Raw genomic sequence first — 14,038 nt, forward strand, 5'->3', positions numbered from 1 at the left:
GGTATGTATACATGCGTGTGGACGTGTATGTATATACATGTTTACGTGGGTGGGTTGGGCCATTCTTTCGTCTGTTTCCTTGCGCTACCTCGCTAATGCGGGAGACAGCGATAAAGCAAAATAATATAATAATATATATTCATAATATATATTTTCATACATATTTGCCATTTCCCACGTTTGTGAGGTAGAGTTAAGAACAGAGAACTGAGTCTAAGAGGGAAAATCCTCACTTTGTCCCCTTCTCTGTTCCTTCTTTAGGAAAAGTAAAAACTGGAGGGGAGGATTTCCAGCCCCCTGCTCCCTCCCCTTTTAGTTGCCTTTTACAACAAGCAGGGAATACATGGGAAGTATCATTTCTCCCTTTTCCCAGGGATAATATGTATATATTATTAAAAGTGGGAGTGGATCTGGCAGCGGATGGAACCATGGAAGCGGAAGTGGATCATAGGGTGGGGGAGGGGGCGAAAATTCTGGGGGCCTTGAAGAATGTGTGGAAGTCGAGAACATTATCTCGGAAAGCAAAAATGGGTATGTTTGAAGGAATAGTGGTTCCAACAATGTTGTATGGTTGCGAGGCGTGGGCTATGGATAGAGATGTGCGAAGGAGGATGGATGTGCTGGAAATGAGATGTTTGAGGACAATGTGTGGTGTGAGGTGGTTTGATCGAGTGAGTAACGTAAGGGTAAGAGAGATGTGTGGAAATAAAAAGAGCGTGGTTGAGAGAGCAGAAGAGGGTGTTTTGAAGTGGTTTGGGCACATGGAGAGGATGAGTGAGGAAAGATTGACCAAGAGGATATATGTGTCGGAGGTGGAGGGAGCAAGAAGAGGGAGACCAAATTGGAGGTGGAAAGATGGAGTGAAAAAGATTTTGTGTGATCGGGGCCTGAACACGCAGGAGGGTGAAAGGAGGGCAAGGAATACAGTGAATTGGAGCGATGTGGTGTACCGGGGTTGACGTGCTGTCAGTGGATTGAATCAAGGCATGTGAAGCGTCTGGGGTAAACCATGGAAAGCTGTGTAGGTATGTATATTTGCGTGTGTGGACGTGTGTATATACATGTGTATGGGGGGGGTTGGGCCATTTCTTTCGTCTGTTTCCTTGCGCTACCTCGCAAACGCGGGAGACAGCGACAAAGTATAAAAAAAAAAAAAAAAAAAAAATTATTAAAATATCTCCTGCATTTCATTGCATGTATATAAGTTTAGCAAAAGTAAAAAAATTCCCCACTCCTATATTATCAATCTTTATAAGTGGGAGCAGAAGAAAAGCATACATTTTTTCTCAAAGGCTCAGTTCCTAATGCTATCTACATATGGCGGGCAAGTTGTGCATTCTTAAAAAAATCAGAAGTTGTTTGGAAAGGCTTCCTCACGGGCATGTCAATAATCTATTATTCTTATAAAATGTCATGTCAGTCCCAGTTTATTGACAGGAAGTCTGGTGGCAAAAGAAACCAGACAAAAAAGCCTTTTCCAATAAATCTTAATCTTACAAATGAAAGACTTTGGCATAACACTTCCATTACCTCAACTAGGATTAGCAACATTGCATGACTACCTGTTTTCCTTTCACTGCACATTCTACTAGTTCCATAAACTAAATATATGTACCTTGCATACTTGTCTTTGTCATTCAACTTAATGTACTCTTTCAAACACCTAATACCATTTGACTTCATATATAGAGAGACCAGTGCCTTGAAGATTTTAAGTGATCAGGATCTTACCATATCTTAATGTTCTAGAATCAGTACAGCTGTCAAGGGTTTAACCTACTTTTCAAAAATACATTAAAGATCAAAGAAAAACAATGACTTTAGTGATGATTTATTGCTGCAAGGGTAACACCACAATAAATATTAAGTTTTTTCTCAATCTTTCCAATGTGGATACACATCATATGAAAGGATAACCAATTATGTACAGATTTTGTACACTTTAATGACTGTTGCAAGATAACTGATCCTTCTGTAACTGAATTGTGTGTGATGAAGCTATTGCAGAGCACCAATTACCAAAAAAAATCTATAAAATAACCTGATACAATATCTACAATATGCATGGAATATTTCTTCAGCTAATTATATAAAAAATGCATAGAATAACATTACAACATTGTAACTTTAACAAACTGTCTTCTTGTTAACCTTAACTAACCTACCTCTAACTCAATCCTAACTTAACCTAAATTAAATTAACTCATATATCAGTTCTAATATCATAACACTGACAACTTAACTACCCATGACATTAAAGCTCTAACATCATAACTCTGACCACTGAACTACCCTACCCTAACCTACTTAAGTATGACCCAGGTAAACCTAAAGCAATAAACACTAAACTAAACTAACCAGAATGATAAAGTTCCAGTATTGTAACATTAAGCACTTTAAATAAAAAACCTAACCTTATCAATGTTACCTATTCACATTTCCAGGCTTGACACTCATACCATATGTTGAATAACTGCAAACAAAAATCTTGGTAGTCAATGCATCTCTTGATAGCATTGAAAAACTAATCTATAAAATTCCTGTTAATAACAGGGATTGTTTGTTGTACAATGACCCCATGAAAATTAACCCCTCTGGATTATCAGGAGAGATTTTAAAAATATAAACAAACTCTCATTTGCATGGTACTGGCATGGTTCAATAACTACTGCTGACAGATAATCCCAGTAGTCTTTTTAAACAAGAAAAATAAGCCAACAATTCATGGGATAATTCTGAACTGTGAGCTTATTTTCTAAGGACTGCAAAAGACAATGGTGACAATATGTTTATTATCTGACTCTGCTATCTGCATCTAACTATACCAATATATGACAAGCTTTTATCATACTTATAGCAAGGTGTTGCTTGCAATATCTCCAACACTCCAGTCTCTATGTATCCTTAAATTCCAAAAGCATCTCTGGAGGAAAACTTTCCTAAGTAATGCAAATAATATCCAGATGTGAGAAAATATCATACTGGGGAAATCCTAGTCATACAGTCTTATATGAAGAATAAATTCAATTTTGTTTATGTGTGACACTGGGAAAAACAGACCCAAACTAAACCTGCATTTGGTACACAGTAAGAAAAAGGTGATATAGATCAATAAAGTCCTGCATTTAATCCCTAAATACTGCACTATAACATGTCATATATGTAGAACTCTGATGCTTAAATATGTCAGATATCTGAACTAGTTGCAACTTGGGGGTGCAGGGGTTGTGGGTGGCGGCGAAGGAGATGAGATGTGAGGTGCTCCTTGCGAGTTGCAGTGTAATGACAATAAGGACAATGATAGGGACGTTCCCCAGAATGTAGACGTAGGTGACGACGGAAGTTACTTGTGCACGTGAAGGAAGCGTTGAGGCAGTGAGGGCACTTGAGGCGAAGCTGAGGTGAGTTACCAAGTGTCTGGAAGAGAAGACCAACACTGGGTATTACTATCACACCCTGTTTCCTGTTGTCAAAAACCCAGCAATGGAAACAATGTACCCATAATACAACAGTACTGATGTTTCCAGGTTTTCAGCAAGTGATTCAAAATTTTGCCCTTCTTGCTCTCTCTTCCTCAACTTATTACGATGAATTTGCTTTGAGCTTAGTTAAGCTTCATGTTTACCTTCAAATGAAAATCAAAATTATAGAAAGTTTTTATTTCACATTTTCACTTGATCTCATACATTATGCATCACATAATGCACTGTACCTTTCATAATCTTAATACTGATATTTTTCTTCATCTACTATCTGTAAGCACCCATTATTTTCTGTTGAGGGTATATTTTTAAATGAAATGAATGCATATTCCGTAAAGTCTTTAAGATAAAAGATCAGCACTTTGCAAACCCTAACAAAGATATTTCAATAACTGCAAAAAGTTTGAGATATTCTTTCTTATAATCATGAAATGATGAGAAACTTTGATACTTGGACTGTTCTCATTAGAAACTAAGCTGACGCAGATAAACTTAATTACATATCAACATTATGCAAATATCTTGGGGTCTAGATATTCTTCAATGTATCTGGAAATTTACGGTTTAAGCATTAATCAGCGAATTCCAGCATATGGATTTATGTCTTTTTGAATATGGCAGTATTACTGCTTTAATTTTTAACATTTTCTATCTTTCCTTGGTAATGTTTCAATAAAGAAACTATGGCATAGCACAGACTTTCCAAAGCTTGTTCACTTTTGAAAAAGTTTCAGCAAATGCATAATCATTTACTGGACATGAGTGTATTAGTTGTTCATTATATAAAAAAAAAAATCACATGCCACTTATTGGTCAGAATCAGCAGTGAGATTATCAGCTGGAGGATGATAATGGCGACGGAAGAGATGGGAAGTCAGATGCTCCTTTCGTGAAGCAGCATAGCAACAGTGTGGACACTGGAAGGGTCGTTCGCCTGAGTGAAGACGAAGATGACGCCGGAAATTCCGATTACAGCTGAATGTGGAGTTGGGGCACTGAGGACACTTGAGGATAGGCCGGGCAGGGTCACAGTAAGTCTGTAACAGAACACCAATCTTTGTCGGTAACTTGTAACAGCATGCATTTCCTTATCTCACTGTCTACGATAATTTAGAACTTGTAAAGATTACTGTACAGATGTTATAACAATTATACATGCACAATTCACTGGTGATTACCAAGAAGTACATCGACAAGCTTGAGATCTCCAGTGACCAAAGACTGAGCTTATTCCCATCTAACTCCCTTTGCTATTGAAAAATACATAGCTTTCCAAACATTCATAAATAAACGACACTTGACTGCATGGATGTGGCTATGTCGCAAGTAAAATGTCATTTTCAATGAGGCTGTGTCATCATCAATGGATGAAATGGAAGAACTGTCTCAATGAGGGATTTCTTGCTTGAAAGAAGTCCATCATTTCCTGCTCCTGATTGACGTGCATCCTTGAATCTGTAATAGTCCCATAGAAGGGGTTGTGGGGTCTTATGATCAATTATGTATACTTCAGTCTTTATAATCATATAACTCCAGGCCACCTTTCCTGGGGATCCTGCAGCATTAAGGATGCACTACAATCAGTAAGAAGCAAATGAAGGACTCCTCCAGAGCATGAAATTCCTGAAGGAAACTGTGCTCCTCTTCATCCACTGACATCCATGCTGAAGGAAACTTTCCACTATCAATGTAACAACATGAGGGCAGAGTCTGGCAATGACTACAAATACAATATGAACTATTATCTCCAAAGCCCATTTTTTAGGGTTCCTGGTTTAGTGGCTAATATGTAATCAGAAGCAGGGAAAGGATACACTCATTTTGATCAGAGCTTCCTTAATGAGAACATCTACTGATGAATATGCGGTACACATTCTCTTAAGGTAAATTTTCACCTGCAGTGGAAGCACAAGTACGTGAGTCCTGTAACACGCATATATATATATATATATGACACACGATATTCACTCTCCGCACCAATAACATGAACACACATTTCATTCCCTCAGGACACTAAATAGCACAAGATTTGGACATCCCTTAACATCCTCTATAACAATCCATCCACTCCACTCTAAACTATGTTTCACCTACCTGGTCTCCCATCCCCTCAAATGCAAATATGAGAGAACTGCAAATCACACATAATAGTTTACTCAGGACAATCACTGGTTGACCAGCAACCACAAACACTTAAAACCTATACAAAATGGCTGCCTACAAACCACAAACACACCATGAAACAAAGTTCTTCCCACTTCAATCCTACCTCAATATGCTTAGCACTCATTTCTGTGCAAAAATACAAGACCCTTCCCACCCAAACCATTCAATAACTAAACACCAACCCCTAGGAAGAATAAAGAAGCTTATTCCTGCCTTACATTTCAGCAACCTCTATTCACATATCTGCCCTCTTCCAACAAACACAACACTGACAAAACACATATACAGTGAAATAACCCACAAAGCACTAAACTACCTCCTAACTCAATCTAAGTTAAACTCCACCCACCTGAAGCAACTCCCCACACAAACATGAGTCAAGCTTTTCTGTTTAAGTTCTGGACATCCCTCACCTCTGCAACACTACAAACACCATTTCAACATAGGACCCTTCATGCTAATGATGTAACTACCACAATGAAAACACCAAACAATTACTACCAATTGCTCTGTGCTCTCTCCACGTATATGCAAACAAAACATCGCTACATTCTATGACCTATGGTACCAACCAGTGGCTCTGGCAGGCTTCCTGAGTAATACAGGACCATGAAAGAGATACAAGGCACTCCTGGAGTAAGGAGAAAGAATGTAGAGAATGTTTGCATCTCCAAAAAGTCTTCAGTCACTCTTGAAACCATAGATGGATGTGAATCCAGCTCACAAACTCCTATCATCTTGAATGGACAATCACTCCCACTGAACAAAATGCCAACCAACCATCCTAGGTATCCCACATGACACATCCAAGACATTATTACACCACACCAATACCATCAACAAACAAGCAACACACATACTAAATGCCCCTAGAACGATAGCTAGGAGCTGATTTGAGCAGGAGGCTGAAAGACATGCATGGATTAGAGTGAATTGGAATGATGTGGTATATTGGAGTCAATGTGCTGTCAATGGAATGAACCAGGGCATGTGAAATGTTCTGGGGAACTTTGGTTTCAGCGCATCACACAAGATAGCTCATGTGCAGGTGTAAGAGGATGTGGCCTTTTTTTCATTTGTTTCCTGGTGTTACCTAGCTGATGCCGAGGGCAGCAACTAAGTGTTGAAGAAAAGAATATGTACACACACACACATATATATATATATGTAAATGTGAATAAGAGCAAGGTTATTAGGTACAGTAGGGTTGAGGGTCAAGTCAATTGGGAGGTAAGTTTGAATGGAGAAAAACTGGAGGAAGTAAAGTGTTTTAGGTATCTGGGAGTGGATCTGGCAGCGGATGGAACCATGGAAGCGGAAGTGAATCATAGGGTGGGGGAGGGGGCAAAAATCCTGGGAGCCTTGAAGGATGTGTGGAAGGCGAGAACATTATCTCCGAAAGCAAAAATGGGTATGTTTGAAGGAATAGTGGTTCCAACAATGTTATATGGTTGCGAGGCGTGGGCTATGGATAGAGTTGTGCGCAGGAGGATGGATGTGCTGGAAATGAGATGTTTGAGGACAATGTGTGGTGTGAGGTGGTTTGATCGAGCAAGTAACGTAAGGGTAAGAGAGATCTTTTTCTTTTCTTCTTTCACACCATTCGCCATTTCCCGCGTTTGCGAGGTAGCGTTAAGAACAGAGGACTGGGCCTTAGAGGGAAAATCCTCACCTGGCCCCCTTCTCTGTTCCTTCTTTTGGAAAATCAAAAAAAAACGAGAGGGGAGGATTTCCAGCCACCCGCTCCCTCCCCTTTTAGTCGCCTTCTACGACACGCAGGGAATACGTGGGAAGTATTCTTTCTCCCCTATCCCCAGGGATATATATATATATATATATATATATATATATATATATATATATATATATATATATATATATATATATATGTGTGTGTGTGTGTGTGTGTGTGTGTATATGTATAATATTTATTTATTTATTTATTTATTTTGCTTTGTCGCTGTCTCCCGTGTTAGCAAGGTAGAGCAAGGAAACAGATGAAAGAATAGCCCAACCCACCCACATACACATGTATATACATACACGTCCACACACGCAAATATACATAGCTATACATCTCAACGTATACATATATATACACACACAGACATATACATATACACACATGTACATAATTCATGCTGTCTGCCTTTATTCATTCTCATCGCCACCTTGCCACACACGAAATAACAACCCCCTCCCCCTCATGAGTGCGAGGTAGCGCTGAGAAAGGACAACAAAGGCCACATTCGTTCACACTCAGTCTCTAGCTGTCATGTAATAATGCACCGAAACCACAGCTCCCTTTCCACATCCAGGCTCCACAGAACTTTCCATGGTTTACCCCAGACGCTTCACATGCCCTGGCTTCAATCCATTGACAGCACGTCAACCCCAGTATACCACATCGCTCCAATTCACTCTATTCCTTGCACACCTTTCACCCTCCTGCATGTTCAGGCCCCAATCACTCAAAATCCCTTTCACTCCATCTTTCCACCTCCAATTTGGTCTCCCACTTCTCCTTGTTCCTCCACAAGAGCGTGGTTGAGAGAGCAGAAGAGGGTGTTTTGAAAAGGTTTGGGCACATGGAGAGAATGAGTGAGGAAAGATTGACCGAGAGGATATATGTGTCGGAGGTGGAGGGAACGAGGAGAAGTGGGAGACCAAATTTTAGGTGGAAAGATGGAGTGAAAAAGATTTTGTGTGATCGGGGCCTGAACATGCAGGAGGGTGAAAGGAGGGCAAGGAATAGAGTGAATTGGATCGATGTGGTATACCGGGGTTGACGTGCTGTCAATGGATTGAATCAGGGCATGTGAAGCGTCTGGGGTAAACCATGGAAAGCTGTGTAGGTATGTATATTTGCGTGTGTGGACGTATGTATATACATGTGTATGGGGGGGGTTGGGCCATTTCTTTCGTCTGTTTCCTTGCGCTACCTCGCAAACGTGGGAGACAGCGACAAAGTATAAAAAAAAAAAAAAAAAAATATATATATATATATATATATATATGGATTGAGCCTTTGAGGGAATATCCTCACTTGGCCCCCTTCTCTGTTCATTCTTTTGGACAATTAAAAACGAGAGGGGAGGATTTCCAGCCCCTGCTCCCTCCCCTTTTAGTTGCCTTCTTTGACACGCAGGGAATACGTGGGAAGTATTCTTTCTCCCCTATCCCCCATGGATAATATATATATATATATATATATATATATATATTTTTTTTTTTTTGCTTTGTCGCTGTCTCCCGCGTTTGCGAGGTAGCGCAAGGAAACAGACGAAAGAAATGGCCCAACCCACCCCCATACACATGCCTTGATTCAATCCACTAACAGCATGTCAACCCCGGTATACCACATCGCTCCAATTCACTCTATTCTTTGCCCTCCTTTCACCCTCCTGCATGTTCAGGCCCCGATCACACAAAATCTTTTTCACTCCATCTTTCCACCTCCAATTTGGTCTCCCTCTTCTCCTCGTTCCCTCCACCTCCGACACATATATCCTCTTGGTCAATCTTTCCTCATTCATTCTCTCCATGTGACCAAACCATTTCAAAACACCCTCTTCTGCTCTCTCAACCATGCTCTTTTTATTTCCACACATCTCTCTTACCCTTACGTTACTTACTCGATCAAACCACCTCACACCACACATTGTCCTCAAACATCTCATTTCCAGCACATCCATCCTCCTGCGCACAACTCTATCCATAGTCCACGCCTCGCAACCATACAACATTGTTGGAACCACTATTCCTTCAAACATACCCATTTTTGCTTTCCGAGATAATGTTCTCGACTTCCACACATTCTTCAAGGCTCCCAGAATTTTCGCCCCCTCCCCCACCCTATGATCCACTTCCGCTTCCATGGTTCCATCCGCTGCCAGATCCACTCCCAGATATCTAAAACACTTCACTTCCTCCAGTTTTTCTCCATTCAAACTCACCTCCCAATTGAATTGACCCTCAACCCTACTGTACCTAATAACCTTGCTCTTATTCACATTTACTCTTAACTTTCTTCTTTCACACACTTTACCAAACTCAGTCACCAGCTTCTGCAGTTTCTCACATGAATCAGCCACCAGCGCTGTATCATCAGCGAACAACAACTGACTCACTTCCCAAGCTCTCTCATCCCCAACAGACTTCATACTTGCCCCTCTTTCCAAAACTCTTGCATTCACCTCCCTAACAACCCCATCCATAAACAAATTAAACAACCATGGAGACATCACACACCCCTGCCGCAAACCTACATTCACTGAGAACCAATCACTTTCCTCTCTTCCTACACGTACACATGCCTTACATCCTCGATAAAAACTTTTCACTGCTTCTAACAACTTGCCTCCCACACCATATATTCTTAATACCTTCCACAGAGCATCTCTATCAACTCTATCATATGACTTCTCCAGATCCATAAATGCTACATACAAATCCATTTGCTTTTCTAAGTATTTCTCACATACATTCTTCAAAGCAAACACCTGATCCACACATCCTCTACCACTTCTGAAACCACACTGCTCTTCCCCAATCTGATGCTCTGTACATGCCTTCACCCTCTCAATCAATACCCTCCCATATAATTTGCCAGGAATACTCAACAAACTTATACCTCTGTAATTTGAGCACTCACTCTTATCCCCTTTGCCTTTGTACAATGGCACTATGCACGCATTCCGCCAATCCTCAGGCACCTCACCATGAGTCATACATACATTAAATAACCTTACCAACCAGTCAACAATACAGTCACCCCCTTTTTTAATAAATTCCACTGCAATACCATCCAAACCTGCTGCCTTGCCGGCTTTCATCTTCCGCAAAGCTTTTACTACCTCTTCTCTGTTTACCAACTCATTTTCCCTAACCCTCGCACTTTGCACACCACCTCGACCAAAACACCCTATATCTGCCACTCTATCATCAAACACATTCAACAAACCTTCAAAATACTCACTCCATCTCCTTCTCACATCACCACTACTTGTTATCACCTCCCCATTTGCGCCCTTCACTGAAGTTCCCATTTGCTCCCTTGTCTTATCCCCAGGGATAATATATATATATATATATATATATATATATATATATATATATATATATATATATATATATATATATATATATATATATAATCCCTGGGGATAGGGGAGAAAGAATACTTCATACGTATTCCCTGCATGTCGTAGAAGGCGACTAAAAGGGGAGGGAGCGGGGGGCTGGAAATCCTCTTCTCTCATTTTTTTTAACTTTCCAAAAGAAGGAACAGAGAAGGGGGCCAGGTGAGGATATTTCCTCAAAGGCCCAGTCCTCTGTTCTTGATGCCACCTCGCTAACGCGGGAAATGGCGAATAGTTTGAAAGAAAGAAATATATAATATATATATATATATATATATATATATATATATATATATAAGTGGATGGGTCTTTCTTCGTCTGTTTCCTGGTACTACCTCACTAACGGAGGTTAAGTATAATAAAGTATATATATATATATATATATATATATATAATATATATATATATATATATATATATATATCCCTGGGGATAGGGGATTAAGAATACTTCCCACGTATTCCCTGCGTGTCGTAGAAGGCGACTAAAAGGGGAGGGAGCGGGGGGCTGGAAATCCTCCCCTCTCGTTTTTTTTTTTTTTTTTTTTTCCAAAAGAAGGAACAGAGAATTGGGCCAGGTGAGGGTATTCCCTCAAAGGCCCAGTCCTCTGTTCTTAATGCTACCTCGCTAACGCGGGAAATGGCGAATAGTTTAAAAGAAAAAAAGAAAAAGAATATATATATATATTATCCCTGGGGATAGGGGAGAAAGAATACTTCCCACGTATTCCCTGCGTGTCGTAAAAGGCGACTAAAAGGGAAGGGAGCGGGGAGCTGGAAATCCTCCCCTCTTGTTTTTTTATTTTAATTTTCCAAAAGAAGGAACAGAGAAGGGGGCCAGGTGAGGGTATTCCCTCAAAGGCCCAGTCCTCTGCTCTTAACGCTACCTCGCTATCGCGGGAAATGGCGAATAGTATGAAAAAAGAAAACATATATATATATATATATATATTATTTTTCTTTTCCTACTATTTGCCATTACATAATTAATGAACCCACCTCCTAACTCAGTCTTAAACTCAAATGCACGAGAACCTACATTCTCTAGATAAGCACAAGTCACACTTTCCTACTCATGCTCTGGACTCCACCTACCACTACAAACTGATTCAACATATCCTGTGACCCTTCATGATTACGATGCAGCTACCATAAAGAAGACACCAAACACTACAACTCAACTGCTTGGCTCTCTAGGCATAGAAATACAAACATCATTATACTTTATAATCTGATGGACATGGCCAGCTTCCTGAATGCTGCAGGAACCATTTAAGAATAGATGGAGTCCTTGAGTTACAACAATTTATACATGGAGTCCTTGAGCTACATCAACTTAAGTTGTGATGTTTCTGACTTATGGTACTTTAGAATTAGGTTGTCTTTCATCAATTTACAACACTATGTGCTGTCAATGTATTGAACCATGGCATGTGAAGCATCTGGGGTAAACCAAGGAAGGTTTTGTGAGCTGTGGTTTCGGTGCATTACACATGACAGCTAGAGAGTGAGTGTGAACGAATATGGCCTTTTTTCGTCTTTTCCTAATGCTACCTCATGCACGTGTGTGCTAAGGGTGTGTGTGTGTGCATGTGTATGTGTGTGTGCGCTATTTCATGTGTGGTGGGATGGCTATGGGAATGGATGAAGGCAGCAAGTATGAAAATGTACATGTGTATATATGTACATCTGTGTATATGTGTGTATGTATATGCTGAAATGTATAGGTATGTGTATGCATGTGTGTGGGCATTTATGTATGTACATGTGTATATAGGTGGGTTGGGCCATTCTTTCGTCTGTTTCCTTGTGCTACCTCGCTAAAGCAGGAGACAGCGATTAAGTATAATATAAATAAAATATAAATGTTTCTACTTCTAACCTATCGGAAAAAAATGATGTATATATTCTTAATATCCAAAAAGGATGTTTTCTTATAATAATCAATTATATCAATGCCATATGAGATATTTTGAGTTCCTGTCTTAAAATGCATATTCTAATCATGTCACTGCAAAATACCACTGGATTTGAATCCCAACAGATGAGAACATGATGCTCATTTGTGTTCAATGTTATACCATTACCAGGTACTTAATGCAGCCACATTATATGTAGATATTTCAGTAAGTTTACAAAGGATTTTAAAGATACCTGTACTCATGGGAGAACAGTACATAAGATTATCACTTTTGAGGCTAAATCAAAGATGCTAAGGAGGTTTACTTATCATAGCAGAGTTTTGGTCTTCCTTTCTTTTTCAACTTCACATCTTTAATGTAAGTCTATTAAGCACTGTCTGCACTACCAGTTAAATGACAACTTTTGTTGAATCAGATAACATTCAGGTTATCCAGATAACCCTAGTGCCCTCCCGTCTTCCGACCAGTAGCCTTCATTTCACCCCATTCAACTCTATCACAACCTCAACTATCATCACAATATTTTTGGGTTATTCAACAAAACATTGTCTGCATCACCAAGAATATGGCATCATATGTTGAAAAAGATAATAACCCATTTGTTTCTTCCTCCCTCCCAATACCCATCAGTCCAGAGAAGTGAAACAAAATATTACATGGAAAACAGGAAAGCTGATCAAGGAATTTCTAACCAACAGAAAGTTCATAAGTAGTTGCAAGTGGATATATGTTTGACAAAAAAGATCTGCTTTCGTGTGTCCCACAAGAAACAGAATTAGTTTCAATACTATGTGCAACCCTATCTGACACAGATAAGAATGTAAAGGAGAGTATTGTCATGAGCTTTGCTGATGACCAAAGAATGAGTAAAACATGAGAAAATGAGGAAGATAAGAAAAAATGCAAATTGATTTAGATGCCATGCACAAATGGGTAGAAGGGAAAATAACTTGATATGTGTGATGATATGTTGGAGGTTACTGCTGAATTCTTTGTTGATTTCTATTGCTACTAGTACTGTGCAGGAAGGGTACTCGTGTAAGTTCATTGTGTAGTGTGATGGTACACAGTGGCTAGGTTTGAAGCCATGTTATGTGGATGAGTGTGGGCTGTTTTAATTCTGTAGTGTACATAATCATACTTGCCTGCCATCATCCATCCCTGTCTCTACCCCATCCCATGGGAAACAGCATCACTACTCCCTGCTTCAGTGAAGTGGCACCAAGGAACAGACAAAACTGGCCACTGGTTTCGGTGCATTACACATGCCAGCTAGAGACTGAGTCTGAGAAAATGTGGCCTTTCCTGTCTTGTTTTCCTGATGCTAC

At 39.8% G+C, this 14,038-nt stretch overlaps 1 protein-coding gene across 9 annotated transcripts in view; it reads right to left on the minus strand.

Annotated features, from left to right (window-relative positions):
• The window catches only part of LOC139747108 (uncharacterized), a 275,924-nt gene that overhangs the window by 71,147 nt on the left and 190,739 nt on the right, over positions 1-14,038 (minus strand). Inside the window, exons 6-7 of one of the 9 annotated variants that reach the window (XM_071658964.1) lie at positions 4,286-4,519; positions 3,300-3,417 (exon numbers count right to left, since the gene is read on the minus strand). The exons of 6 other annotated variants lie outside the window; for them this stretch is intronic. In XM_071658964.1, the coding sequence (XP_071515065.1) occupies positions 4,289-4,519 (231 nt within the window). In that variant the 3' untranslated portion in view covers positions 3,300-3,417; positions 4,286-4,288. Of the gene's footprint in view, positions 1-1,817; positions 3,418-3,455; positions 4,520-14,038 lie in introns of those variants that run through there. 2 more of the 9 variants (XM_071658965.1, XM_071658963.1) reach the window with 2 other exon arrangements.

Source organism: Panulirus ornatus, chromosome 67, assembly GCF_036320965.1.
Source record: "Panulirus ornatus isolate Po-2019 chromosome 67, ASM3632096v1, whole genome shotgun sequence".
Taxonomy (NCBI): Eukaryota; Metazoa; Arthropoda; class Malacostraca; order Decapoda; family Palinuridae; genus Panulirus; species Panulirus ornatus.